This window comes from Macrotis lagotis, chromosome 2 (genome assembly GCF_037893015.1).
Source record: "Macrotis lagotis isolate mMagLag1 chromosome 2, bilby.v1.9.chrom.fasta, whole genome shotgun sequence".
Lineage (NCBI taxonomy): Eukaryota > Metazoa > Chordata > Mammalia > Peramelemorphia > Peramelidae > Macrotis > Macrotis lagotis.
Window position 1 is genome coordinate 287,940,015 of NC_133659.1, and position 26,356 is coordinate 287,966,370.

The 26,356-nt window shown below is 47.5% G+C and overlaps 3 protein-coding genes across 3 annotated transcripts; all 3 read right to left on the reverse strand.

Annotated features, from left to right (window-relative positions):
* Positions 1–798: 798 nt before the first annotated feature.
* GLI1 (GLI family zinc finger 1) lies at positions 799–9,079 on the reverse strand. Its single transcript, XM_074220792.1, has 11 exons — positions 8,942–9,079; positions 8,374–8,466; positions 7,857–8,052; positions 7,457–7,601; positions 7,014–7,103; positions 6,518–6,655; positions 5,979–6,128; positions 5,389–5,553; positions 4,008–4,238; positions 2,834–3,116; positions 799–2,614 (listed from the first exon to the last, which is right to left on the reverse strand). Exons 1-11 carry the CDS (start codon positions 9,033–9,035, stop codon positions 936–938), a joined length of 3,264 nt encoding a protein of 1,087 aa, XP_074076893.1. The 5' UTR covers positions 9,036–9,079; the 3' UTR covers positions 799–935.
* A 6,492-nt stretch (positions 9,080–15,571) lies between these two features.
* Positions 15,572–17,310, reverse strand: INHBE (inhibin subunit beta E). The gene is made up of 2 exons (XM_074220793.1): positions 16,820–17,310; positions 15,572–16,544 (listed from the first exon to the last, which is right to left on the reverse strand). The coding sequence occupies exons 1-2, from the start codon at positions 17,115–17,117 to the stop codon at positions 15,790–15,792; spliced, it is 1,053 nt and encodes a 350-aa protein (XP_074076894.1). The 5' UTR covers positions 17,118–17,310; the 3' UTR covers positions 15,572–15,789.
* Positions 17,311–20,325: 3,015 nt separating this feature from the next.
* INHBC (inhibin subunit beta C) lies at positions 20,326–26,218 on the reverse strand. Its single transcript, XM_074220795.1, has 2 exons — positions 25,673–26,218; positions 20,326–22,886 (listed from the first exon to the last, which is right to left on the reverse strand). Exons 1-2 carry the CDS (start codon positions 26,007–26,009, stop codon positions 22,141–22,143), a joined length of 1,083 nt encoding a protein of 360 aa, XP_074076896.1. The 5' UTR covers positions 26,010–26,218; the 3' UTR covers positions 20,326–22,140.
* Between the last annotated feature and the right edge of the window lie 138 nt (positions 26,219–26,356).

Here is a 26,356-nt window from a genome sequence, read left to right on the forward strand (position 1 = left end):
CCCACTCAGGTATCAATGATTCCTTGTTACCTCTAAGATGAAACTCTTCCATTTGGCATTTGATGTCCTTTGCAATCTTCTTCCAATCTATCTTTCTAGACTGATCTAATTCCTTCCACATTCCAGTCAAATTGATCCTTTTTTTAACTATTCCCCATATTCCATCTTTTTTAAAAAAAATTTAATTTTTTAAGGCAATGGGGTTAAATGACTTGCCCAAGGTCACACAGCTATGCAATTATTAAGTGTCTGAGGCTAGATTTGAACTCTGGTTCTCCTCACCCCAGGACTGATGCTCTATCCACTGTGCCACCTAGCTGCCCCTATAGTCTACCTTTTATGTCTGCCTCTTTACACATGCTGTCACCCCCCTACCCCATCTTCTTCCTCACTGCCTCCCAGAATTCCTGATTTCCTTCCAATCCTAGTTCAAATATCTCCTAGAGGAAATCTTTCTACCTCTCCCCCCAGTCTATTCCCATCATGCTCTTCCTTTCTGGAAACCATGTTATCTTGTGTTAAACTTGCATAAATTTAATATTTATTTGTGTAAACATTGTTTCTCCCCTATAGGTTGGAAGCTCCTTCAGAGGAAGTAGTCTTCCTCTTTTTCTTTGTAACCCCAAGACTTAGCACAGCATCTGGTATATAACAAGTGCATAATAAATGCTTGCTAAATTCAATTCTCTATCTCACTCTACCCTTTCTCTGCCCTACATCAACACTGAAGGACAAAGATCCTTTGTAAGCAATTTCTTTATTATCAGAAAATTGTAAGGAGAATCCTCCTTAATATATATATATATATGTATATATATATATACAGACTTTGTACAGTCTTTCAGCCAAGTTCCCTGTGCTGAGATCTTCTAATAGAAAAGGAATGCAGCTTCCAGGTACCCTATAACAGAGTCCCTTTTATACATTGAGGCCTCTTAGGCAGTAGAATTGAGGAACTGGGTCTCTCCAGGCAAGGACCCCAATAAGACACTCATGTTACCCACAGTCATGTTAGGGAGTGAAGAAGGTGGGGAATGGGGGGTACTACTATCAGGATGGTTTAGACTTTCAGTCTCATCCAGAATGGCCACAAAGTCCAGTTGTGTGTTATCCAGGTCAAGGGAGTCCAGAGGGTTGCACAGCTGTCCCTCTGGGGGAGGGCATAAGGTGGGCCCCCCATCTAATCCTCCTACCTCTGGGTGACCACAGCTGGGATTGCTGCTTCCTGCCTTCAGGGACCCATAGCAAGTGGAGAGAGGAGGCAGAAATCGAGTTGGTACTGCCTTCTGGGGACTTCTCTCTCCTGTCACCCCAAAATTCCCCTGGCATGGAGGGAAGGTAGAATATGCTCCTGATTTGTGAGGGAGCAAAGTAGGAGTTAAACCAGAAGTATATGTGGTCGCTGAGTTCTTGGCATGTTCTGAACTAACTTGGGACCTCCCAAGGAATTTGGGGCTCCAATAAGGAAGGTCCTGGTCTGAGGCATCTTCTCTCCTTCCACTTTCCCACAGAAGTGCCTGCTGAGATTGCACATAGCTACAAACAAACTGAGTCTTGAGTTGCCCTGTGGAGCTGGGGGAAGCCTGAAAATCAGGACCAGCCTGGGACTCAGAAGAATTATTAGGGGGTGCCTGTGGATAGGAAGCTGATTGGGTGTAGTTTGAGAGTGGAAGCTGGGGGAATGAGGAATGTGGGAGTGAGGGACTTCGAGCAGAATGAACATTGAGACAAGATGCCAATCCTGGGGGGACAGTGTCCATGAGGCACTCCTGCTCTGGCTTGACATGAACCTGTCCAAAAGGTCTGAGCTGAGGGCACTGATTGTACTCCCCTCCACTACCTACTGTGGCTTTGGAGGCTGGGTAGAGCCTTGTCGGGGAAGTAAACTCATCCCATGTTCCGGGGGGAGGATTGGAGTAGGGCATTGATTGAGGACAAGAGTTAGAACCATAATCATCAGGGGGGCCCAGACCTCTGGGCCCATAAGACTCGGATGTCATTCCCTCATAGCCTAGGGGATCAACGGGGGAGAAGTCCACATAGGGATCTAAGCCACTGCTCATCAGAGTGTCCCCATTCTCTGGTTCCTCATTGATCCCTAGAGTTTCCATGACAACATTTTCAGTGATGCTAGGAGGTCTAGGGGAGTAGACGGAGGAGGACTGGTGGGATTCAAAGTTACGTCCCACTCCAACCCCAGAGGTTAGGGTGTGAACACAGCCCAAGCTCTTGAACCGTTGCACTCTGGCAGGAGGGGGTGGCCCAGCAGATCTAGCTGGGTCACTGGCTCTCCGAGTAATCCCTGCACCAGGACCATAACCAGGATATTCAGCACCAATCCTCCAGGAGGGACCTGGGGGACCCTCTACCCTTTCCAAACTGGGTGCTGAGGACAGTGGTGCGCTGCCCACTCTGGATGTGCCATAGCGAGCATGGAGTAGGTATTGCTGGGCAGAAGGAAAGCCTTGCCGGGGCACAGGATGCTCTGGAGGTGATGCAGGAGGAAAAGGAGAGGTTCGACGGCTGACAGTGTAGGCAGTGGTGATGCTGCCAGAGTTACTGCCTCTATAGTCAGTAGAGCATAGTGGCCCCAGGTGACTAGCCATGGCAGGACCTAGAGTAGAGGAGAAAAAAGAAGGGGACAATAAAGGGCTCTCCTATACCTCCCTTTACCCATTAGCCCCAAAGACTGCCCTTGCTAATCTTAACCAGAAACCTTGTCCTGAATTCTGGGAAAAGTCACCTGGTCCACCCCAAACAATCTCTTCCCCAAGGATCAGAAGGAAACTCTCCCCATCCAAATCCTCCTTCACATCAAGAGTCTCACCAGTACCTGTCAGGCTGGGCAGTTTAAGGCCACGAGATGCTGACCGGAGTTGATCCAACCTCAGATTCTCTAGTCGTCGAAGGGTCGATAGGTTGGGAGGTCCAGGTTCCAAACCTCCAACCCCACCAGCCCCACTGGCCCCTGGGCCTTCATCCAGGCTATACAGGTCTTCAGTGCTGCCCCCCAGAGTGCCAGCCATATCCACACCACTATCTGTGTTGGTCACACTACCTAATGGGGAATGATCACTGCTACAAGATGACTGTGCTCCTGGACTTGGCTGTGACTTCTGAAGAAAACATAAAAGGCAGAGCGTCACTGTATATTCCCTCTCCCTCCCCTTATCTATACAGAATGGTTCCCCTCATCTAAGAAACTGTGTTTCCACTTCAGCACCTAGGAATCTTGAGGATGTGTTGAGTGAAGACCTAGGGATGCAAAGAATACTGGGATAGCTGGAAGAACTGGGGAAAATGTCAGAGAAGAAAAATTTATTCTAATCAGAACTCCTAGATGCTGGGATGGGAGGTAAAGGTGAGTCTGAAAGGGAGAATCTGAAGGGGAAAAAAAAATCTCTAAACTCGAAAACCCATTCCTATCTGGGGGGGGGGGTGTCAAGAAAGAAGAAAAAGACTGAAAATTCATCAGAAGGGGAGAAGGAAAACATCCAGAAATCTTTCTAGTGACTACTGATGTTGTCCAGTTGTGTCCAATTCTTCATAACCCCATTTGGGGTGTTCTTAGCAAAGCTACTAGAGCAGTTTACTATTTCTGTCTCCAGCCCATTTTTCCAATGAAACTGAAACAAACAGGATTAAGTGATTTGCCCAAGGTCACACCACTAGTATCTGAGGTCTCATTTCAACTCTGGTCTTCCTGTCTCCAGGACAGGAGCTTTATCCACCATACCACCTAGCTGTCCCACATGACTTGGTTTAAACAAATAAAAATGGTGATTGTCTGGATTTCGAAAAGGGGAATCTCATCTCTCTCTTGGATATTTTCATTTCTTAATATTAGGGCTTGTGTATGGATGGAATGGCAATTATATATAAAAAGAATGAGGAGAGATGATTTGCATAATACTCATGTGGTTGGGTAGAATGGAAGAAAAGGGATGCTAGTTATGATTCCTATCACAGGATTCTGGCTACAGAAGCAAAGGAACAATATGGCTCACCAGGGCAGCATCAGGTACTGTCAATTTGCCCTCATCCTGGCTGAGGCCCCCTTCTCTCTCCCTTTTGAGATCTAAACTTGGAAGGGCCAGCACCCGGGGTGGGGGCCCATCTCCTCGGTGCCTCTTGGTCACATGTGCATCTGGCCCATGCACTGTCTTGACGTGTTTGCGGAGGGAGCTGGGATCCGTGTAACGCTTGGTACAGCCAGGTAGTTTACAAACGTATGGCTTCTGGTGGGTTGGAGAATAAAGAAGAGTCACAAGAGTGGAGGGAAAATTTGGTAGAGGAAAAGATTGGTGGGGGAAGAGGTGGGAAATATAAAAGGGAATGAAGAAAACTTGGAAGAATACAGTACTAATTAGGAATCAAGTTGGGAAACACACAGGCATGAGAAAATATAGAAGAAATAAATAGGTCAATGTGAAAGATCATAGGGAGAAGACAGAAGTTCATAGGAATGAAAGGGGAGGTAAGAGAGTAATAGGAGTGATGTGAATTTTCAGTCAAACAAGAGGAAGACAGGGATTTGGAGGGCAGAAAAGTCATTTGTTTTTATTCAGTCATGTCTAGTTTCAGTCATAACCAGCTCTTTGTGACTCCTGGCCACTTTCTTCTCCAGCTCATTTTACAGATGAAGAAACTGAGGCAAACTAGGGTTAGTGACTTGACCAGAGTCACACAGTTATTAAGTATCTGAGGCCGTGTTTGAACTCTGGAAGATGAGTCTTTCTGATTCTAGGCCTAATATTCTATCCACTGAACTACCTAGCTGTCCAGAACAACCACAGAGTGGCATGGTTTGGTCAGAATAAATAAGGGCCATAAGGAAATACGGATCCTGAGGTAAGGGGATACAAAATATAGAAGAGGCATATGAGAGGTAAGAGGAGGAAAAAAGAGAAGTATAGATCTTGATTTCTGGGCCTGTCCCATTTTAATCCCTGCTCAAAGTTATCCACCCACTATGTCCAGGGGATGGTGGTTGGGATGGCACAATAACCTTTGCTGCCAAGATGAAGGTGGATATCTCTGACCCATGGGAGGAGTTGAGGAAAGTGAGGAAGAACATGAAATTTCCCCAGATTAGGGGGGCTTTTGGGGAGGGTCTTGTGTGAATGCTTAGCTCTTCCTTGGGGAAAAGAGCTGATACCTTCAGTGATTTTGTCAAGTATATTTGCTTTGATAAGGAGGAGGATTGTAGGGTCTCTCTGGGTTGGGCGTGACTGTGTTTGTATGTCATAGGGAAAGGTCTTCTAAATTGGAGGATTGGGATGAAGGATACCATAGCCCCAGTGAGTTACCTAATTTAGAAAATTCTCTAAGTTAAGTGTGTTTGTGTTGGAAGAGCTTTTCCTGGGCTGAGAATTAGCAGGGTCTCACCTCACTAGAATGGGTCCGATTCTGATGTTTAGCCCGGTCACTGGCATTGCTGAAGGCCTTACTGCAGCCTTCATGTTCACACATATATGGCTTCTCACCCGTGTGTGAGCGAAGGTGGGTCTTCAAGTTCTCAAGCCTTGAGTAGGACTTCCGGCAGCCCTCAAACTAAGGAGACACAATAAGTTAGAGGGTACTGTCAGATTGAAAGGTTAAAGAGGTTTTTAAATTAAGGACACATATGAAAGCCCTTGCAAGGGGAGCATGGATCAGGGAACATTTCTTAAAATAAGAGAAGATAAAGGGAGAATTGAAAGTTGCTAAAATTGAACATATATGATGGCAAGGATTAGGGAATAAAAAAGGGGTTTAGGGGTAGACATGGTTATCAAGAAGAGAATACTTCTCACTCAAGTCTTTCAGAGGGAAGCTCTAGGGATTCCTAGACTGGTTTGGGGTTGTTGAAGGGGGTCAGAACTCTTATCCTCTACTTCTTTCACTTTATCTCCATGTGTGGGACTTGAAAGTCTTGGATAGACTATAATCCCCAGTTGGGGTGTGCTAAATGGGTATGGGTAGGAGAAGCATCTCACCGTGCATTTATGGGGTTTTTCTCCTGTATGTCTTCGCATGTGAACCACCAGCATATACTGAGCCTTAAATGGCCTCTGTTCTCGAGAGCATCCTCCCCAGTGACAGACAAACTCCTTTCTCTCACCATGGATGTGCTCACTGTTGATGTGCTAAGGATGGAAGCAGGAGTTTCAAGGGAGAAATAGGAGGAATAGGAACTTCCTCTCCTTCAGAGAACCAAGCTTAGATCTTACTTCTCTAAAACTCCCTTTCCTAGAACCCCCACCCCCCACCCTCAGAGGCACCACTCCCACTTCTCGTGGTGAAGGGTGAGGTAGGAGAAGTTGGGAGCTGGAGGGAAATCATATACTTCTCAGATTCCACTCCCTTATTATTCTCATCAATATTTAGGTCTTGCTTCTCTTATCTGTCCTTATCCCTCTGTTAATCCCTTGTCCTGAAACAGAAATAACTCCTCCCTAACATCTTCTACTATTTGCCCCTCTCCCTTTCCCATGAGTCTCCATAGGCTCCAGAACACTGTCTCCCCATTACTCACATGCACCAGCTGCTCTTGTGATTCAAATTCAAGGTTGCAGCCATTCCAACGACAATCAGTCTCATACACACATTCAGGTTCTGGCTTTTCCTCTTTCTCCAGTTCTTCCCTCCCATCCAACAATCCCAAGAGAGCATCCTGGAGCAAGGGATTAGGAGCAAGTTTAGCATTCCTAAACCCTCTTACTTGACTCCCCAGCCCTTCTCTCCATTCTTTCCCCCTTAAACTGAGGAACAATAGGAATCACAGAACTTTGACATGGAAAGGCACCTTCATAATCATCTAGTCCAAAGCCTTTATTTGACAAACGAAGAAATGGAGTCCCAGAGAGATGTGATTTGTCCCAGGTCACACAGCCAGGAATAGAGCTGGGTACTAGAACCCAGGTCGTCTGACTCCAAGTCCAGGGTTCTTTCTACTAAATCATCAACCTCACTTAACCAGATGAAGGGCAAAGGTTATGAGGGTCTAATGACACTACCACTTCTCCTTTTACCTGTGTGCCAGTGGAGTTGGGACTAGACACATTGCCTTCAGATGGCTCCTCGATACGCTTGCTGACCAGCATGTTTAGTTCAGATTTCAGCTTCCCAGTTGAGGAAAGAATAACAAGAATGAGACCAGTCCATGGAAATAGGCTCCTCTCTGTTTCCCAGAGCCTGTTGAACTCTTCCCCCCCAAACCAACTTGAAGTTATCCATGTGGAGGTCATCCTCCTTCTCTCATAGTTGTAATGAGAGAAGAGGTTAGGGTGAAGTAAGGATTCATAGACTCAACCAAGGGTGCCTTATTCACTTCCTAAAGAACTTCACTTCTCCCCTTATGGACTAAAACCATTTTACATCCTCTTCCCTTTCACCTTCTCATTTTGCTTTGAAGGCGGTGTGTAGGATGTAGAAAGGTGAGTTGGAGACAAAAGAATGAGATGAAGACTCTTACCTGGTAGTTCTGGAGGGGCCCCCGGGATTGGAGAGGTGGCCTCAGCCTGCCCTGGGTGGGGTCATGAGGGCCACAGGGTGGGGCCATGAAGGATGGAGTAGCCCTTTTTTGGTGATTCATCGGGGATGGGAATCCCAGAGATGGGCTGTGGAAGGGGGAGGGGGTTAGGGTTAAGATCTCAGGACATCCCTAGGGAGTTCTGAGGGACTGTTTGGAGGGGTTTGGGGGAGTCTTAGGGAAGGATAGGAAAGTTGGAAGGATATTTGTAAAAGTGTCGAGGGAGTTGTAGAATGCCTTTGGAATGGTTAGAATCAGGATCTTGGAAGGGGAGGGTTGGCAATTTTTGGTGGGAATCTTAGTGAATATTTTGAGGGGCCCCTCGCCCCAGAGCTGCCTGCACCTGATGGTGCCGATGGAGAGGTGCCCATAGGACCCCCCTTGGGGGGCACAGCTTGAGTTGATGAAGGCAACAAGGGAGCTGGGTGAAGTTCGAATGACGGTCTGCAGGTCCAGGCTGGCATCTGACAGTGGTGAGATGGACAGTGCCCTCTTCTTGGTCAGCTTGACTGCATTCCGGGTTGGGGGAAAGATCGGGGCTGGGGCAGGGGACATCGAGGTGGGGGTGGGTATAGCAGAGCGGGGTGAGGTGGGGTTTGGGGTATCTTCCCCTGTCCCCAACCCAAGGGTCCCAACTCTCTAGAAAAATCACCCATTGATCCTACTCTGACCCTCCAGCCCCTTACTTTTGACTTCCTGAATCCATTTTTAACCCAAGCATCCCAACTGTGATTTTTCTGACCCCATCTCTGACCCCTCTCACCACCCTCATCAGATCAAGAATTTAGCTCTCTTGCTCTTTCCTGGGGCTGGGGTAGGGGAGTTTTGTCCTTGAAGGAAGAACATGCCTAGGGCCTCACCCTCAGTACTACTGGTGATCTCTCGAGTTGGCCCATAGCTGTGAGAACTGGACATGAAGTTGGTTTGACGACAGAAGGAGAGGCCAGTCAATCCTGGAGAAGAATACCAGGTGAGAGGATAGAGGTGGTGAACTAGCCCATAATGGGAGAACCACACCCCAAAAATCTTTATCCCCCCAGGGTAAAAAAAACCCTCCCTTTGATACCATATAAGACTTTATATTTATTAAGTGTAAATGTTTTCATTCATTCATTGATATATTTGAACATGAGCAGTTTTCAGCTAGCTTTCACAATGTCTTATTTCATCATCACAACAACCTTGTGAGGCATTCCTATTTTATAGATGAAGAGACTGAAGTTGAAAGAAGCAAAGAGGGGAGCCCAGGATACAGAGCTAGAGTCCCTACCACCAAAATGTAGACTCTAAGACCAAGGTTGTCCCACTGAGAACTCTTACATATAAGCAAAGAGAGACCTGGGATGGGAGTGGTTTCAACCCTGAGCTCTGGGTCTGAATTGGGTATGTTTTCCAACTAGTTACTGATCTAAAGTGGTTTGAACTGACCTTCAGTGCCCATGCCTTGGACACCTTGATTAGGGAAGGATGGTAGACAGCAAGACTCTCCATAGCTACCGATGGCAGAAGGGGAGTTGAACATGGTGCCTCAGGTGAAGATCAGGTGAAGTAAAGCTGAGGGGAGGGAAACCTGAAAGACAGAAAGAAGGAAAAGTAACCAGATGTCCCTAGTAAATAAAGGGCTCTGGGCAAACTACAATGTGACCACTTTGCAAAAGAGAATCTTTGCCAGTAAAAATAATGCCAATAAAAAAAAAAAAAATTAAAATCAAAACTGAGGATGTATAAGAAAGATGCAACTGATATTTATACAGTATTTTTCCAAATGATTTCATTTGACACTAAAGATTCTATATGGTTGGTATTATTAGAACTATTTTACTGTTAAGAAAATTGAGATACAGAAAAGTTAGGAGACTTGCCCATGGTCACACAGTAAGTGTTAGAGACATTATTAAAATCTAGGTTGCCCCCCCAAGCACACTTTCCTCTATCCCACATTGCCTCCAACTAGGAACACAGGAATGAAGAGAAACATGCATGAGTGCTTAAAAAGCCTTAGTTGTGTCCAGTTCCAGTCATGTCCTACTCTTTGTGACATCTCAGCCTCTTTGCCAAGGTGATTAGGTGAGGAGCATCTGGTGGTGTAGTGGATAGAATCCTGATTCTCAGTCCCACTCACTTCTCCAAGGTGATTAGGTCAGGAGAATCTGGGTGATATAGTGGATATAGGCCTAATTCTCAGTCTGGAAGATTCGAAAGCAAATTCTATCTCATGAACTTGCTAGCTCTATACTCTTGGGCAAATCTCAGCCTCAGTTTCCTCATTTGAAAATATGAATAATAATAATAATAATAATAGTACCCACTTCACAGAGCTGTTGTGAGGTTCAAATAAGATGAAAAAAATATGTTGCTATATAATTGGTATTATTTTGTGTGGGTATACATATAAACATACCCATACATATATATAAATACGTATATATTCATATACACATAATAACATTGTTCTCAGCACCTCACATAAAAGTCATGGAATTCCTTCTTCAAATATTTGCCTGTTTTCTCACACACTAGCAGCGATAGGGTAACTAGAGGGGTATGAAACGGAATGATTTCCCCTCATATAATGGGCTCTAGAGATTTCTCTGATTCTCTCTCCCAAATTCTCCCCTTCTCCCCTCCTGAGCAGATTGCATTAGCGCGGGTGGTCAGCAGAGGGAGCCCTCGCAACAGTCCGGGAGGACTGGCTGTTTGTGGGACCACAGTGGGAGGTGAAGCTGCCGCCCCCCCACCCCCCAGCCACCGCCTGGCTCTGGGGCAGCGTGAGGGAGGGGAACGGAGAAGACAATCCCAGGGGAGTCAGACACTGCCCGCAGGCAGGAGCGGAGGAAGAAGGGGCGGAGCCCCAGGAGTTTGCTTAGGTGGAGTGCTGTCTGCCTGGGAGAAATGGAGAAGATCCCTTTTACCCCCCTCTCCCACCCATCCTCACCCCTGGATCTTGGAGTCGGTAGAGGAAAAGAGAAGGGATGAGAGAGATACAGAGATAAAAGAAAAGGAGGAGAAGGAGAGACAGAGAGACAGAGACAGGAGAGAGGAAAAGAGAGGGAGGAAGGGAGGAGAGAGGAGACAGGGATGGGGAGAGGGAGGAATGCGGGAAGGGAGAAAGACTCCGGGACAGAGAGATTCTGAGAACCGATTTCCCTGGTTTACTCCATTCACACCGGATTCGGTTCAGTTTGGAATCCACTCCACGTTTCTCAGACTCCCGGGGAATGAGGGTGGGGTGTGGTAGGGTGGGAAGGGGAGCTAGAGGCGTCGCGGTGGGTGATCCTGGGATGCTGGGATTTAGGATGAGGGAGGGGGAAGACGAGGCGGGGAACAGGAACCCCACAACTCAACCCTAGCCCCCCCATCGATTAGGGCTCATGACCCCTCCCTTACCAGTCCCAGTTCTGCTTAAAAGACCCCCCACTTGACCCTGGCATTCAGTCGAGGTGGGTGGTGGGCACAGCTGGCTGGCAGCTGGCTGGGGTGGGGTAGGGGGGCTCTTTTCCTGACTCCTCCCTCTGTGACTCACCCGGTTGAAGGAAGCAGTCTCACAGCTCCTCCCTCCCCCGGCACCCCATCCCTCCAGACTGCAGACAGCAACCCTCCCTGCCAAAACTGCATCCCATCCATTCTGTTGTCATTCCTCTTTCGGTGCTCTCTGTCTGGGACCTGGAAGCCATCCCCCCATGCTTGGGGTTCCCCTGTTCCCTCTTCACTTGGGGGGTAGGGAAAGTTCCCCAACTTTTTAAACTTCAGCAAAGTTTGCCTCGGCGAAGAAAGGTCGGGCCACTTGGTGGTTCCTGAACTTCGGATCCCCACTCCCTGGATATTCCTAAATGTCCCACCCCCTTCCCTCAGCCCTGGGGAGTAAACCCCGCCCCTCCCTCGGACCCGCCTTCCCAGGGCTTCAGTCCCTCCTCGGCCCACCCAAGTTGAGGCCGCCCGGCTCTGGCTGCAGACGGCTCCTCTCCCTCCCGCCCCCCCCTCCCAGAGATCCCAGCCAAGCGAGCTAGGAGGGGGTTGGGGAGTAAGTAGGAAAGGGAGGGCGTCGAGGGGCGGGGCGCATTCCACCCTCCTCACTGCTCCTCGGCCCGAAATCAGGCGGCAGAGCCCCTAGTTGCACTGGGGGTGTCTACACATAGAAGCCGGGGGTCCTATGGCGAGGGGGAAATCGCGTCAGCTGGAGGGGGTGCTGGGGGAAGCTCAGTCAGAAAGGAGAGGGAACTGGGAAGGCCTGAGTTCTAGGAGGGAGGAGTGGGATCAAATGTGGGGGAGCCGGAAATCCTAAGCTCCCCGGTCTCCCCGTTTGGTGCCCTAAGGGTTAAACCCTTCCACCCCCACCCCCCCGGGAACCCCCAAGTGACGTAAGGGGCGGGGCTTGGCATCCTGGCGGGGATGCCGGACCTTAAGGTAGCTTTGGTGGGGGGCGCCGAGTCCCACCTCTTGGAGAAAACCACCCACCGCCTCTCCCCACCCACACCGGGAAAATTGCCCCCCGGTCCCGTCCATCAGCTAGAGACTCCTGACGCTGGACCCTAGGCTCCATATTCCATTGTAGAGACCCCAGTCCTCCCGCCCCCCAAAATCCCAGGCCCTCTTCTTTCCAGCCCCCTACGGGGCCCTCTGTCCCCCCCCTCCCCTAATCCCGACCAAGGAGCCAGCTGCGGGCTGAAAGATTGTTTCGGGGTCATAGGACCTGAAAGAGGCTGCAGGGCAGGCAGGGTGGTCTGGGCAGGAGGAGGGGGCTTTATCGTCCCCGGGCGCTCTTTGGGCGGGGAACTGGACGGAAGGGATGAGGAATAGGTCCAAGCCCAGCTCCACAGGGGTCCCCCCGGTTTATCTTCAGCGCCCTGGTGGTCCCGAGGTCAGAGAGGGAAAGTCTCCCTGGAGAGACCCCTCCCCACCTCCACACCCTTTGGAACCCAGGAGTTCTTAGGGGAGTAACGAGGGGACAAGGTCACCAGAGTTCTAGGCCCTAAATCAAAAGTCCTACCTGTCCAAATCAGGAGACATGACCCCCCCCCCCCAAGCAAGCAGGGAAATTCCCGTCTTATCCACTAACTGGGGTACAAATTCAGACAACACCCCCCGCTTTTCACACATCCCCAACGCCTGCAGGGCACTGCCAGGGGTTTCAGGATACCAAGACACCTGAGACTACTTTCCACCATCTAGAGACCTTTCACCTAACCCCTCCATCCCTATCCAATGAATGATAGGAAATAATTTCTAAGAATTGCAGAGGGACAAGAGAGACAAAGAGACAGTGAGCATTGCAAAAGAAAGGGCCAGAAACCGACCCAGACAGGAGAGCTTCAAACTTTCTCATCTCTCCACACAGACACTTTGCTCCCCCCCAACACTTTGCCCAGCTCCCGAGATTTCTAGCACGGCGTGGGTGGTTTGAGGTGAGAGTGGCGGGGAATCCCTCTAAACCAGTGCCCCCCTCCTCAACCCCCTCCCCCCCATGTCTCCCAGGTGGTCCCTGACCTGGCCCCCTTCTCACCTCCATCGGGGCTCGGGACGCGGGATGCGCAGTCCAGGGCTGGAGCCGGGGCTGGGGGGTGTGCAGTGGGGAGCTGGGGGGGGGAGGAGGGGGGACGGGCAGGGCCACAGCGGCGCAGCCTCAGTGCCGCCCCCGCCCCCCCAACCCGGCCCCCCCGCCCCGCCTGCCGGGCCGGGAGCCTGGACCACCCGCAAGACGCGCAAACTTTTTTTTTTCCTTTTTGCAAAAACTTTTTTCTCCTAGCGCTGTTGGCGCGCTGTCCTCCCCCCCACGCCTCCTTTCCCCTCCCATTCCGCTCCCTCGTGCTGTTCTGCTGAACTTGACTTGGGGGGCTAAAGGAAGGAAAGAGGGGGATGTCAGACTTGTTGTACCCCTGGACCGCTGGAATCCTCCCCCTTTCAGGAGGGACCCTATCTTCCAACCCTCAACTACAGCTCTCCGACTGAGCACGCTGCTCTGGGCTAGCGGAAAATCCCGGCCTGGATATCCCGGGATCTCTGTCAGTGACCGAAAAACCTAGAAACTGAGTTAGAAGAAAGACAATAAAGTCCCAAGTGGAGAAAACTTGGGTTGGGGGGAGAAGGGGCATCTTAAGCAAAACCAGTTCTCTGCCCTTTGGTGTGGATACCTTCCTTACCTGGCCAAACAAGAGCTAAATGACCCCAGGGAATTGGGGTAACAAAAAAGCAAGGCAAGGACTGGGGGCGGGGTGTTAAAAATTAGGAAGAAGAGAAGCAGAGAGAATCTGTGGGTCCCTGGGGATGGGAGACTGAAAGCAGCAGTAAACGAGGGAGAGACAAAAGCTGGCAGTTTGGGGAGTGGGTTATCTTGGTTTGGGGATATTTAACCCTAGAACGCCAATACTGTTCAGACCCTTCAACCCTCCGGCCCGACTTCTCCTATAGACCGTAGGTTTTGGAGGTGTCAGCCATCCTGAGAAGGTACCTTTTCCCTCTCCCTTTTTCATTGCTCCTTACTCCCTCTGCTGGCCCCCCTGAAGAACATCACCTTCTCTCAGCTTGAACCTGTCTAAAGACAGATGGTACGATTGTGGTGGTGGTGGTGGGGACCTTGGGAGGGAGAGACAATGAAAGGTTTCTCTACTCCCCAAACGCCTGTATTGTGGGAGCCAAGAATTTGAACATACCAACAGAAAGGGAGAGATGGAGACCTATATGGATACGCGGACTGGGGGGAGGGCAGGGAATGCAGTCAGAAACAGGTAAAGGATTCTGTGTATTGGAAGACTTATCCCTTGTCCCTCAATGTCCTGTTGGCTCTCGTTGCCATGGTGACGGGATGCAGGGGAAGGGTCAACTATTTTAGTCTCTGACGTGAAATGGGGGAAGGGAGGAAAGTGGAAGGGGTGCGGGGGTGGTGTTGGGGAACAAGGTCATGACCAGGAACATGGAGACTGCCCCTTTCTAAAGATCTTCCAAACTTCCCTTTCACCTCTTCCTCCTCAAGCCCCCAATTTCCCTCCCTTACTTGTTTCTCGGAACATCCTTTGAAGTATTTTGGGGAGAATGAAGGAAAAGGGTCTGTGGATCAACTGCTGGTTTGGGGAGGAACAGAAGAACAAAGAAAAGAGCTAGTGAGCTACTGGGGGCAGTATACATGTTAACTTACTAGGGGGGAAAAGAGGAGATAAGGAGCCAGGGTTAAGATCCTCCATCTCCCTCCCCCATTTGGCAACGACCAAATATTCAGTCACTTCCAGAGGGTCAGGGACATAGATCAGCCTGGTCAGACTGATAGTCACCTGGTACAAAGGAACCCCACACGTGGTTCTTTCCCACATGACCTTGACCTGCAGAGCATTTTTACCTTTAGGACATGTTCTCCCTCCCCATCCCAGTCCTTGAGTCTCCCCCCCCAAACCCTAGATCAAGACACACACCTGTGATGTTTTCTTCTCATTTTTATTAGGAAAATATAAATATGTCTCTGTCTTCCCAGCAGAGTCTCACTCCTGACAAAACCAGAGGGTGCTTCTTTATGGGACTCATCAGCTTCTCCTCCCTCCTAACTCTATGTCCCTCCCAGTAGTCTTCCCTGGGTCCATCACCCTTTCAGCATTTCCCACAAAGCATCTCACCAACCCCTTCTTAGTGTCTTAGTGTGTGTGTGTGTGTGTGTGTGTGTGTGTGTGTGTGTGTGTGTGTGCATATGTATATATATATATATATCCCCTTCCATATTCTCCTATGCTCTAATTACCCACCCTCTCTTCTATTTGCCAGGAAGTTCTCTCTCTTAGATTTTAGGTTTTGTTGTTGTTGTTTTGTTTTGTGTTTTTTTTTGCAAGGCAATGGGGTTAAGTGGCTTGCCCAAGGCCACACAGCTAGGTAATTAATAAGTGTCTGAGGCCAGAATTGAACTCAGGTCCTCCTGACTCCAAGACCAGTGCTCTATCCACTGCACCACCTAGCTGCCCCAGTTCTCTCTCTTAGAAGGCAACCAAACAACTTTTCTGACCCCTCCCTCCCCACCCCTTAACCATCTCTTCTATGGAGTGTTCAAGGTAGGAATTCTCTTGTAGTAAGAACTATTTAGAGGAATGTCCTACCCATCTTCCCATTCTCCAACCAGTCTGAAACTGACTGGACAATAAAATCCCAGCTTGAATTCATCAAGATTAGCCCACGGGGTCTGATTACCAGGTCACCTGGAGGGGATGTCAGCAGACAGCCTCAACCATTGACCTGTTGACTCCTTTCTTCTGTGGACCAACACTATTCACACTATCTCATTCTGAATCCTTTGAACCCCCTTGCTAGCTGCAACCACAGGCTTCCACTACCATATCAGGTACATCAGTCTTGACTACATTGCCACTTTGGTCAAGATAGAGGAGGGAAAGTGGCCGGCGGGCTGTGGGAACACAGCAAGAGGGACCCGATGGCCAAGGACTATTGGCTTTGAGAAGGTTGAAGACAGCAGAATGGAAAGAGGCAGTAATGCCTGGGCTGCCAGCCAGGTGGGGCGGGCACTGTCCACTACAATAATTTAGCTGGTACCCCTCAGGCTGTAAGATCCAATCTTGCCAGCCCAGTTCCTGAAAATCTACATAGTGGTCCCGCTTGCAGCATAGAAGACTCCCAGGTTCACATGTTGGGGTCCTCCTCTTGGCCCGATCCCCCCCAGGTACTCTGGCTTGGGTTCTAATCACCAGGAATGGCTGATAGTGTCCAGCTGTATCCATAAGTAAGTGTCTGGCAGCTGTGGTATTGCCTACGTGAGGTCTGCAGACCAACTTGAATTTCAGAACCCCAGAGCCAGTGTCCTCCAATGCACGAGAAGGCAGAGTCAGAGCATTCCATCCTGGAGTGGTCATTCGATGCTCAGCCAGCAGGGTTTGGCTTCCCTGGACCCCACTTTCCAAATCCCATTGGAAGATTTGAATGGAGGGGCTACCAGCTAGGGTAGGATGCAGATGCAGCCAAAGACGGATGTGATATGGAGGTAGGTGCAAGGGAGTGGAGAGATGGAAGCTGAGGATAGATCCACAGGCTGGAGTGGAGGAGAAATCTGTGGAAAAAAATAGTGGTGGCTCATGAATAATGTGAAAGGCCTGATCTTTTGGTGGAAGAGTTACACTATTCTCCTATCCTCTTTTTAAATCTGGGAGATCTCCTTGCTTTCTATCCTAACCAGAGATAAGGACTTCTGAACATCAGCTCCCAACCCTGCCTTTCCCACCTTCTCCTTCTGCAACACATCCCTCTTTTGACTGATTCTCTCCTGTCTCTGCCTCTCTTTGGGGCTTTTCCCTGCTCTGCTTTCTGCACTTCTCTTTCACCCACCTGTTTCTTCTGCAAAGCTGATGGTCTCCACCTGGTTCATCTGAGCCACCTTCTTAGACTTCAATCTCCTTAAGGCTCTGGCCAGGACTGCAGGATGGGGAGGATGGAGTATGCTTGGACGACTGGTCAACTGTAATGCCTCCAAGATCTGTTGCTTGGCCAGTTCCAGGACTAGGGCCCTCTCTTCCTGGGGTCCTAGTGTGGGTAATCCACATGATGGGCATCGAGGTGTTGCTCTCTGAGCCCCTGCTTGTGCCCACAGAAGTACCAGTAGGAGCCAGACATCTGGGTACTCCATTCTCCCTGTGGCTATCCTAGGTCCAGAGCAGGGAGAGAAGAGAGGCTATCAGGTACAGGTGATATGCTTACTCCCTGCAGAAGGGAAGAGTCAGATGTCTCCTATTCTTGCACTCTGGAAACAAAGAAAAACAAAAAAACAAAAAAAAATCTGTCCGATGCAAAGTGGGGTATTCGGAGTTGTCTGCCTGGTGGATTCACTCAGCTTACTGCCCCGGGGCCTCTTTTGAGCTGGCAGCCTGGGGCTCCCCCACCTAGCGGTCAATAAGCAAACCCACCTCCTGAGCACCAGGATTGGTCAGTTATTCTCTCAATCAGGTCCCTGGTGTGGGGGGGTGCAAGATCCCCCACCCCTCCCAGAGCTCATGTTTCATCAATGTAGCTGTGGTGACAGGCTTGGGGAAGGGGTATGTGGAGGTGGGGGGTGGTGGGGAGACGTGGACAGGAATGATGCAAGAAAGAGGATGATTTCACAGACTCAGATCCCAGGGTCCAGAGGAGGGGGAAGGGACACCATGTGAGCCAGGTCAAGAAGTAAAGTCCCCAGAAATATAGCTCTCCCCAACACCTTCCCTGCTTTCAACTTTCCTAGTTTCCTTCCCAGCAGTTTGATTTCAGAAAGAAGACTGTGGGGACTTTAGGGGATCAGACCAAAAAGGGGATCCAGCACTCCATCCCCCAAACAGTGAACAGGGTGGCTGAAAGTGCAGCAACAACAGTATTCCCAAGGCCAAACCCAGGTGGCAGATGCCACGGGGTACCTACAAGTCACCCCTTGTCCCCTACGTGTGCTGGCAGCCCAGAGTCCAGTTGGACATGAATATGTTGTGGGGGAGGGAGAGAACTGATGGTGAAGTAGAGGTGTGTTACTGGGATGAATGGGGAAACCCAGAGGGAGGGGGGAGGAGGGTGATGCAACTATGGAGCAGGGGCAGAGTCCATCTCTTAGGAGGGCCTGGTGCCCAGCCTTGAATTGGGTGCTGCAACTTGATCTAATCTCTTTTAAGGTGATGGGAAGAGCCTAGATGTGTCAGTGTACTAAAAGCAGCCCTCTTTGCTAATACCTCTCTGTTTTTAGGTCGTGGTTTGAGGCAGGGAGACTGGGAGAATGCGATAATAACTGATTCCCAGGCCCAGCTCCTCCAATCACTTTTCTCCTGGTTTTGGACAGGATGGGTTTAGTGGGAGCATTTGGCCCCAGTCTCCCCCACTCTACTATAACCCTCCCCACAACTTGGGCCTCTAGAATAGAGGCATTTCTGAACCAGAGAACCCCAACTTTGCAACCTAAAATACTAGCTATAGACTATTGAATGCTTTAAGATATGTAAAGTGCAACGTGTATTATCTGATTTGAATCTCATAATCCTGTAAAGTACGTTTTATTGTTACCCATTTTACAAATTGAACCAAAGCTAAGGAAAGTTAAGTGGTTGAGCAAGGATTGCAGTAAGAACTAATTAGTCTAGAAGAAAGATTTGAATATCATCCTGATGAATTCAGCTCTCTATACCTTTGTTCCCCAATAAATGATGGTATGGTGGTAGAGAATAGAAAGAACTGTTAAGTTAACTGGGACTTTTTGGCAGTGTATAAAGGATTTTTGTTGGTCTCCATGTCCCACCTTAACCCTCTCCTGATTAGACTCGGCCCTGGGATACCATATGGGCATTGCTGCCTCCAACCAATAACCCTACTCCACGCTCCTCACACACATAGCCAAGCCACAATACTCCTGACCACCACCATGTGGCAGTACAAGGCCACTGGACAACATCTGGTCCAGAGATGACCAGTTTCCCCCAAGGAAGTGACTTCTGTGGGGGAAGAAGACAGAATGGGAATTGCTTTGAGGAAGACTTTTTTGGTCCTCCTTTGTTAGCCAGGACTGGGCTCCTTCACCCAAATGCTCGGTCTCCCGAATTCGGAAAGAAGGTGAGACTAATCTCTTCCTTCCTAACCCCTCCCCCATAATGCTCCCTGGAAGTGATAAAAGAATCAGGGACCTGCATTTGCCACAATGTTGCTACAGGGCTGTGACATCTGTCTTTGTTGGTGCCCAAAGGCATATATTGGTTCCCCAAACTGGGAGAGGGGCCAGAGAGAGTAATGAGTAGCAGCTGGGGGTAGCCTCTGACCCATATCCCCTCCCCACCCCCAGCAAATGCCCCCAGTTGCCAGCTCTGCCCGCCCCATCTCTCCTGTGCCTGGTCTGGTCCTACCTCCCCATTGACACTTACGTCAGAGCTCAGTTAAAAATACTTTCCCAGCATCTTAGTCACTTTTCCCAAGAAGAGCTCCCGGTTTATAAATACCCTAGCCATCTGCCTTGCTGCCTGCCCCTTCACCAACTGAGGGATGGGTTAGACTGAGGAGAAGGGGAGAAGGAGCTGGAGGAGCTATAATCTAGCTACTAGAAAAGAAGGTTGTTGGGCAGTGGGGAGGCAGGTATGGGGCCTGGGGTTAGAAAACTGAAGAACTGTACAGAGAAGAACCCATGCTTCACATCCCAGGGAAGAACCCAGCCAAAAAGGGAAAGGGCAGATTCTATAACAGGAAGGAGAAAAATTAAAACACAAGGGGGACTTTCAGATAGGAAAAGACACTAGATTATCTGGATGTTCCAGCATGAGTTTTCATTTCCCCAAACATACCACACCCTAGAGGGGCCCCTTTCTATTTCTTCTGGGGATCCCTCCAATTCCCCCCTACACCCCCACTTGCCCAGGAAATGATTATTGGTCAAGCAAATACAGACAATTCATTTCCCAAATGGCAACATCCAATTTTGCGCAAACTCGACCTTGGGCACCAGACTATATCGACCTCTTAGTACAGAGCTATGCAGCCAGGGGGAGGAGTCAGTGGGGGAAGGAGGGCAAGGGTCCAGAGAGGATTGTCACCAGATAAAAGGATCCACCTTGCTTTTTGTCCTTCATTTCCAAAAGAACCACTGACATCATGGGGTGATGTCTTGACTTGTGCTTCATTTCAGGTCTCCTTTTCTTTTTCTTCTCACTCAGCTCTACTCACCTTGCTCCTGCCTCCTATCAGGTCTCCAAGATTATAGATAAGAGAGGAGCAGAAGACTCAAACTATTTGCTTCTTCCCAGGCCTATGCTATAGGTCAGTGATTCCCAACCTCTCTTGAGTGTGAGGACTTCTTTTTAATAGCAAAACATTTTTCAGATCCTCTACTCCAATCTGATGGTAATTGTGATTCTATGCATGATAAAAACCTACTGTGATTTAGCAACGTATTTACATGAATGTCCATTTTATTAATCACAATAGCAGCTATATGCATTTGAAAAGTAGCAATATATATGTGTAGAGGCAAATTATTCTATCTTCACAAGGAGGTATGTTTGCTTATCTATTATATTAAGTCATCTACTGAAATAGTCCACTTTCAATAGGTGAGTGATCCCTAGGGATCTGCAGCCCACTTTTTGAGCATCAGTAGTTAAACACACTATTGGTCATCATCCATCCATTGATCAAGCAATTGATTAGCCTGCAAACTTCCATATGTTAGAGTAAAATCATAAAGAGAAGAGGAAGCAGCAGGTACTTGTCTATTTGATATTTCTATTATGGCCTGTCTATTTAGAAGGTCTCACATGTCTCTTACCTTTACTCCTCCCAGCTCAATGGTGTTCCAGATCACAGAAAGACAGTTCATTTTAGGGATATAAATTCAGAATGAAGAGTGAAGCATCATGTAAAAGAATCTCAAAGCTTTAATTGTTTCTATTTTTTTACTGATATCCAGCAACAAATTCAGTGATGTTTGAATAGAGTAGGAAGAAGGACCCAAGATTTGTTGGGGAGTAAGTAGAAAATAAAGGAAAGTACCTGTACAAAGTACAAAGCACAAGTAGCTTTAACCCTGGAGAGAAGATTTATATGAGGCAGGAGAGGGACCGATAAGTTAGATAGTAGGCATGTCAAAAACTTGGTAGAAACACAGGGAGAAGAGAAAGGGAAAGGGAAAGGGAAAGGAAGGAGGCTAAGGATATAAGGTCAAGGAAAAAGAGATGAACCTCTACTGGGAGGAATTTTGGGGAGATAGAAGCTATCTAGATATCCCAACGGGATATAGTAGATAGACAGATCAATATTTCTATCAGATAGATGTATGTGTGTTTCCAAGAAGATATATTTTTCAAGACCCTAGCTAGACTCATCTGAACCTCTCTTACTACTCTCAGAAAGGAGGGAAGGGATTGAATCAGCTCATTTGTGTGTAGGGATTCTCTATTGAGTTGCAACTGGTGAATTATGAAGAACAATCTCTATCTGAGATGGGGGGGTGAAAAGGGAGTCCCTGAGGTGGGGTGCAGGAGTTCCTTTTTTTCCAGGTAGGCTGAAGAACAGACTAACCATCTGATAAAGGAGACAAATGCATAGAGATTAGGGGGTCTTTTTGGCTGGGTACATGAGGGAAGAGAGTCCCTTAAATGCAAATTTTGAGCATAGATGGTGTCTGCAAGTTGAAGATGGGTTAGCATGAGGTTAGAGGAGAATAGAAATTTGTAGGAAAAGTTTAGTCTGTATTCTAAGCTATCTTCTGAAGACAGTAATGGGAAGACTGTGGGAGAATATGAAAAGGAAAAGAAGAGAATAATCATTTTTCTAGTACCTACTATATATCAGGTACTATGTTAAACACTTTTTTACAAATCTTATCTCATTTGATCTTCACAATAATTCTATGAGGGAGGTGCTATTAATATACTCATTTTATAGTTGAGGAAACCCACATAGATGAAGCAGAGTGCCATATAGATAAGTATTTGAGGCAGATTTGAGCTTGATCTTCCTGATTCCAAGTCCAGTGTTCCATGCTACCAGCTGCCTCACAAGAGTACCCAGGATGAGAGTAGAAGGATTTCCAGAATTGTGTTGGGAAGGATGCATGCCCATCTTCGATTGGGGCAGGAATTTTCAAGCAACCTGCCTGAGATGGGAAGGGAATCTCTATGTAAGTATCCCCTTTATCTCCTGCCCCTTTAGACATTTTAACTGCAACCACAGGCCTCTACTACCATGTCTGGGATGTCAGTCTTGACAATGTTGCTGTCACGGTCATAGTAGAGAAGGGACAAAGGGCGACGGGCAGTGGGCACACAGCAGGAGCCTCCTCCAGTTGTTCCTGGGGCCCCGTTCGCCTTGAGCAAGTTGAGCACAGCAGTGTGGAAAGAGGCAGCAATTCCTGGCATACCTGCCACATGTAATGGGCACTGCCCTGTACAGAAGTTCATAGCATAACCTTCAGGCTGAATAATCCAGTCATGCCAGCCAATCTCCCGGAAATCTACAAAGAACTCTTGTCGACAACACATCTGAGACTCACCTTGGCACTCAATGCCTCGACGATGGATTCGATGTTTTTCTCTTAGTCTCACCCGAGCTATTATAAAGGGTTGGTGGGCATCCTTGTCTAAGACAACTGGGCTCTGGGCTCCCCAGCCTTTGGGTTCCAATTCTAGGGTTAGGTGCCCCTTACTGTAAGCAGCCTGGGCCTCAGGTCCAAGGAGGAACTGGTACCAACCACTGGAATCCACTTCCAACTGATGCTGGGTGGTCAAATTGAGTTTGGTGTCCTGCAGCCCAGGCACTAGGACCCTCACATACATATTCCATGTGCCATTGGGAGGAATCTGCAAGAAGAAACCCAGCCTGGCTTGGAGGACCTCCAAGCTAGCACTGGTTTGATCAGGAGAGAGTCGGAAATCCAGCACTGTCCTGTTGGCAATTGAGTGACCTATAGACATAAAGAACAACAGTCATCCTGGCTGTCATTCTGACTCATTAAAGAATCAGTCCTTCCTTTCTGACCATGCTTTTTGTATGTTTCCCTCCTTCATTTATTCCAGATGAGGACTAAATGAGATAATAGTAAAGTACTTTACAAACACTAAAGTTTTCTATAAATGTCAACTATTTCAAAATAGAGTATTTCTTCCCAGACTTTTCTTCAGTAGTTTTGATCTATCTCCCCTTCCATTTATGCTATGAATCCTTTTTGTCCTCCAAGCTCCCTAATCATAAGATATTTCCCTTTGAGGTCTAACCCAAGTCTTTCTGCTATAGGATCAGACTTTTATTTTCTTCTCTGTGGAAGATGGGGAAACTCTTTAGTGCCCAATTCTTTTTTTTGGGGGGGGGAGAAGCAAAACATTTCAAATTCATCCAGTCCAACCAATCATTTCACACAGAAATCTTGTTGTAAGGACCCGACCTTTTGTCTAACACCTTGTTGGATAGATATCACTCCTGTGTTAAATGCCATCACTAAGGTTCTCTCATTATGGTCTCCCACTCTGGGAAAATGTCACTCAGTTTTGGTCTATACTATTCAGAATGATGGATGAGTGAAATTTTATTTCACTTACTATATCTAGCTGATCCTGTCCAATTATCTACTAGGAAATCTGGGTTACCAAGGGTATCTTGCCATCTCCCCTTTACCTCCCCTCCAACTCTTGCTTCTATAGCCACAGTAAAAGGAACTGACCTGCTGGATCGAGGCTCTCATATTCTACCTCTGACCCTGACTTTGAAAAGGAGCTGAAAGGAATAGGAATAGGAAGTAGGAAGTCAGTTCCCCTTATAGATGCCAGCAGATGGGGAGCAGTTGCTAAAAGATAAGTCATAAAGACCTTGTGGAGAATTGGACCAGAATGAAGGGGACCCTTGGTTAGGAGGAAAAAAGTTGTGCAGATCAGATAGTAGGGACAGGATTGATCCTGTCCTGGGAGTGGGTAAGCCCTCCTACTTCTGGAGAGAGCTGCTCATTTTTGCTAGTTACCTTTTAAGTTATCTGGGCAAGGACGAACTAGTTTGTTCCTTGTCTGTTACTTTCAATTTAGATTTTTTTAAATGTTCTTCTCATAAAACCAGTGGTCGTGTAGACCTCTAACAGTTGTCTAAATTAGTGAGAATTCTGTAAACTCAATTTGGACTTTGCTAGTGAGAAATGACTGAAAGTTGAGTGCAACAAAGATTAATAGAGATTTATTTATTTGGTTTCTTTGGATATTTTAATGAATGACAGAAATGAAAGAAAGGAGGCTATCCTTCTTCACCAGGAGGATAACACTGGCAAATTCAAGCTAGTATAGTCTCAGAGATAAGATAGGGGAGAAACAGATAGATGGGCAGCAATTTTTCTTCCCCTAGAAGATACAATGGGTTTGAAAGGAAAACCATGGTCCAGAAGGGGAGTGAGTTTTCCTGTAAACCCTGTCCATACAGAGGGATGGGGAGGAGTTTCCCCTGCTGCTAAACAATTCTCTTGGCTCAATGTTGATTGACAACTCAACCTGCCTTGCCACCTGGTGGTGATTATACTCTTGTTCTAGGAATGATAATCATATCAGTGCCACCAACACTTCTAGAAAGGATGTGACAATTGACTGTCCTTTGGTTTGACTAAAATTCTTTTCCCTGGCTCCTACTCCCTTTTTCTTGCTTAGTATTTTTTTTCTTCTGTTTCAGCACTCTACACCATGCTTCTGAAAAGGGAAGGATGCTTCCTTTTAAATCTAGTAGTTCCCCCCAATTCTTATATTCCAAAATCTCCTAAAACCTACCCTTTTAGCCAATAATGGATCACTGAGATTCATTAGGCTACAGAGTAGGGGAACCCATCCACCAATGATCAGATCTAGTTCATAGGAATTCAGAGAATTTAGAACTATAAAAACACTTTAAAGAGAATAGAGTCAATTTCCTAATTTTAAAGACCTAGAATTTGAGATCCAGAAAAGTTGTGACTTTTTCCAAGATAGATACTTTTTCCTAGATAGATACTATCAGAATTAGGATTTCCACAAGGTAAAGACTAACAGACTGCCTTCTGTGGTGGGGTGGGAGGGGAGGGAATCGAGATTAGGGGGAAAAATTGAAAATTCAAAATAGACAAATAAATTTTAAAAAAAGAATTAGGATTTCCACCTAGATCTTTTAACTCCAAATCTAGTTATTTTTATTAATTTGGTGTTGGTTCCAATTCTCAAGCCTAAGAATTGCTCTGGAATCACAATATTTTCCTTCAACAGCAGGCAGCTAGAAAGGATATTATTGGGGTCTCTGTGTCCTGGCTCCTGGATGGGTTTCTAAAAATCACTAAGGTATGGGCATGACCTTATTCATCTTATCCTCTTTTGGTTTCTTTGTTTCTCCTCAGAAGGTCCTAGCATATACCAATTTAACATCCGTGGCTCTTGGCTTGCTTAAGTCTTCCTAGGAACTAGCTTAAAGACTGTCTAGGGCCCCAGGGAATAGGACATGGCGAGGGAAGAATTAGAAGGGAGCCGATAAAATAGAAAGAGTTCTGGGTATTGACCTCTACATTTTTTTTTAACTAAATTTGGGAATGGCAGGTAGGTTGTGTTACATAAAGTTCCCCATAGGAAAAGGGAAAAGGTTGGGGAAGGAGGTGAGCAGACTACTTTTTAGAAGAGATTGTATATGGGATTTAGTGAACTCTTAATAAATGTGTCTTTAACATAAAAAGAGATTGTATATCTCAGTTCCCACACCTACCTGTCTCAGCAAAACTGATGATCTCATACTCTTGTTCCTCAATACCAATCCCCAAACCCCCTAAACTGCTACCAGACAGAATTCTTCCTCGGGGCCCTTGGAGACGCCGGAGTGCAGTCCTCAGGGTGGCTCTAGACACAGGCTGGATCAGTGTGGGTCGCTGAGTCAAGTGCAGTTTATCCAGGATACTTTGCTTTGCCAGACTGAGCAGCAGATCCCGTTGCTCCTCAGGATCTGAAGTGGATATTCCACATGCTGGACATTGATTACCATCCCATTCTGTGCCTCCTGCAGTTGGAATCAGGAGTAGGAGCCCCAGAAACAGAGGAGAAGCCATTGTCTGCTAGGATCTTCCAGAAGAAACACCTTAAATCTGGGGCTCAGGGCTTCAGCCACTGTAAGACTTAAATTTTAGATGCTAGGGTCCACACCAAAGGGTATGCATCCAGCTGTCATGATTCTTTGCTGCAGGGGAGATGGTGGCCACACATCTGGCTTGAGAAGACCAACACTAGGACCTGTCAGAAGTTGCCAACTGATAAGTAACTAAAGTACAAAGCAGGAACTAGAGATAGGGGGGTTGGTTTGTTTGGGAAGAATGAAAGTTCCATCAGGCAATTTTGGAAGACAGACAATTTCCATTTATGTTAGCTGCCTGCTCTGGGAGCAAAGGTTAGAGGTGAA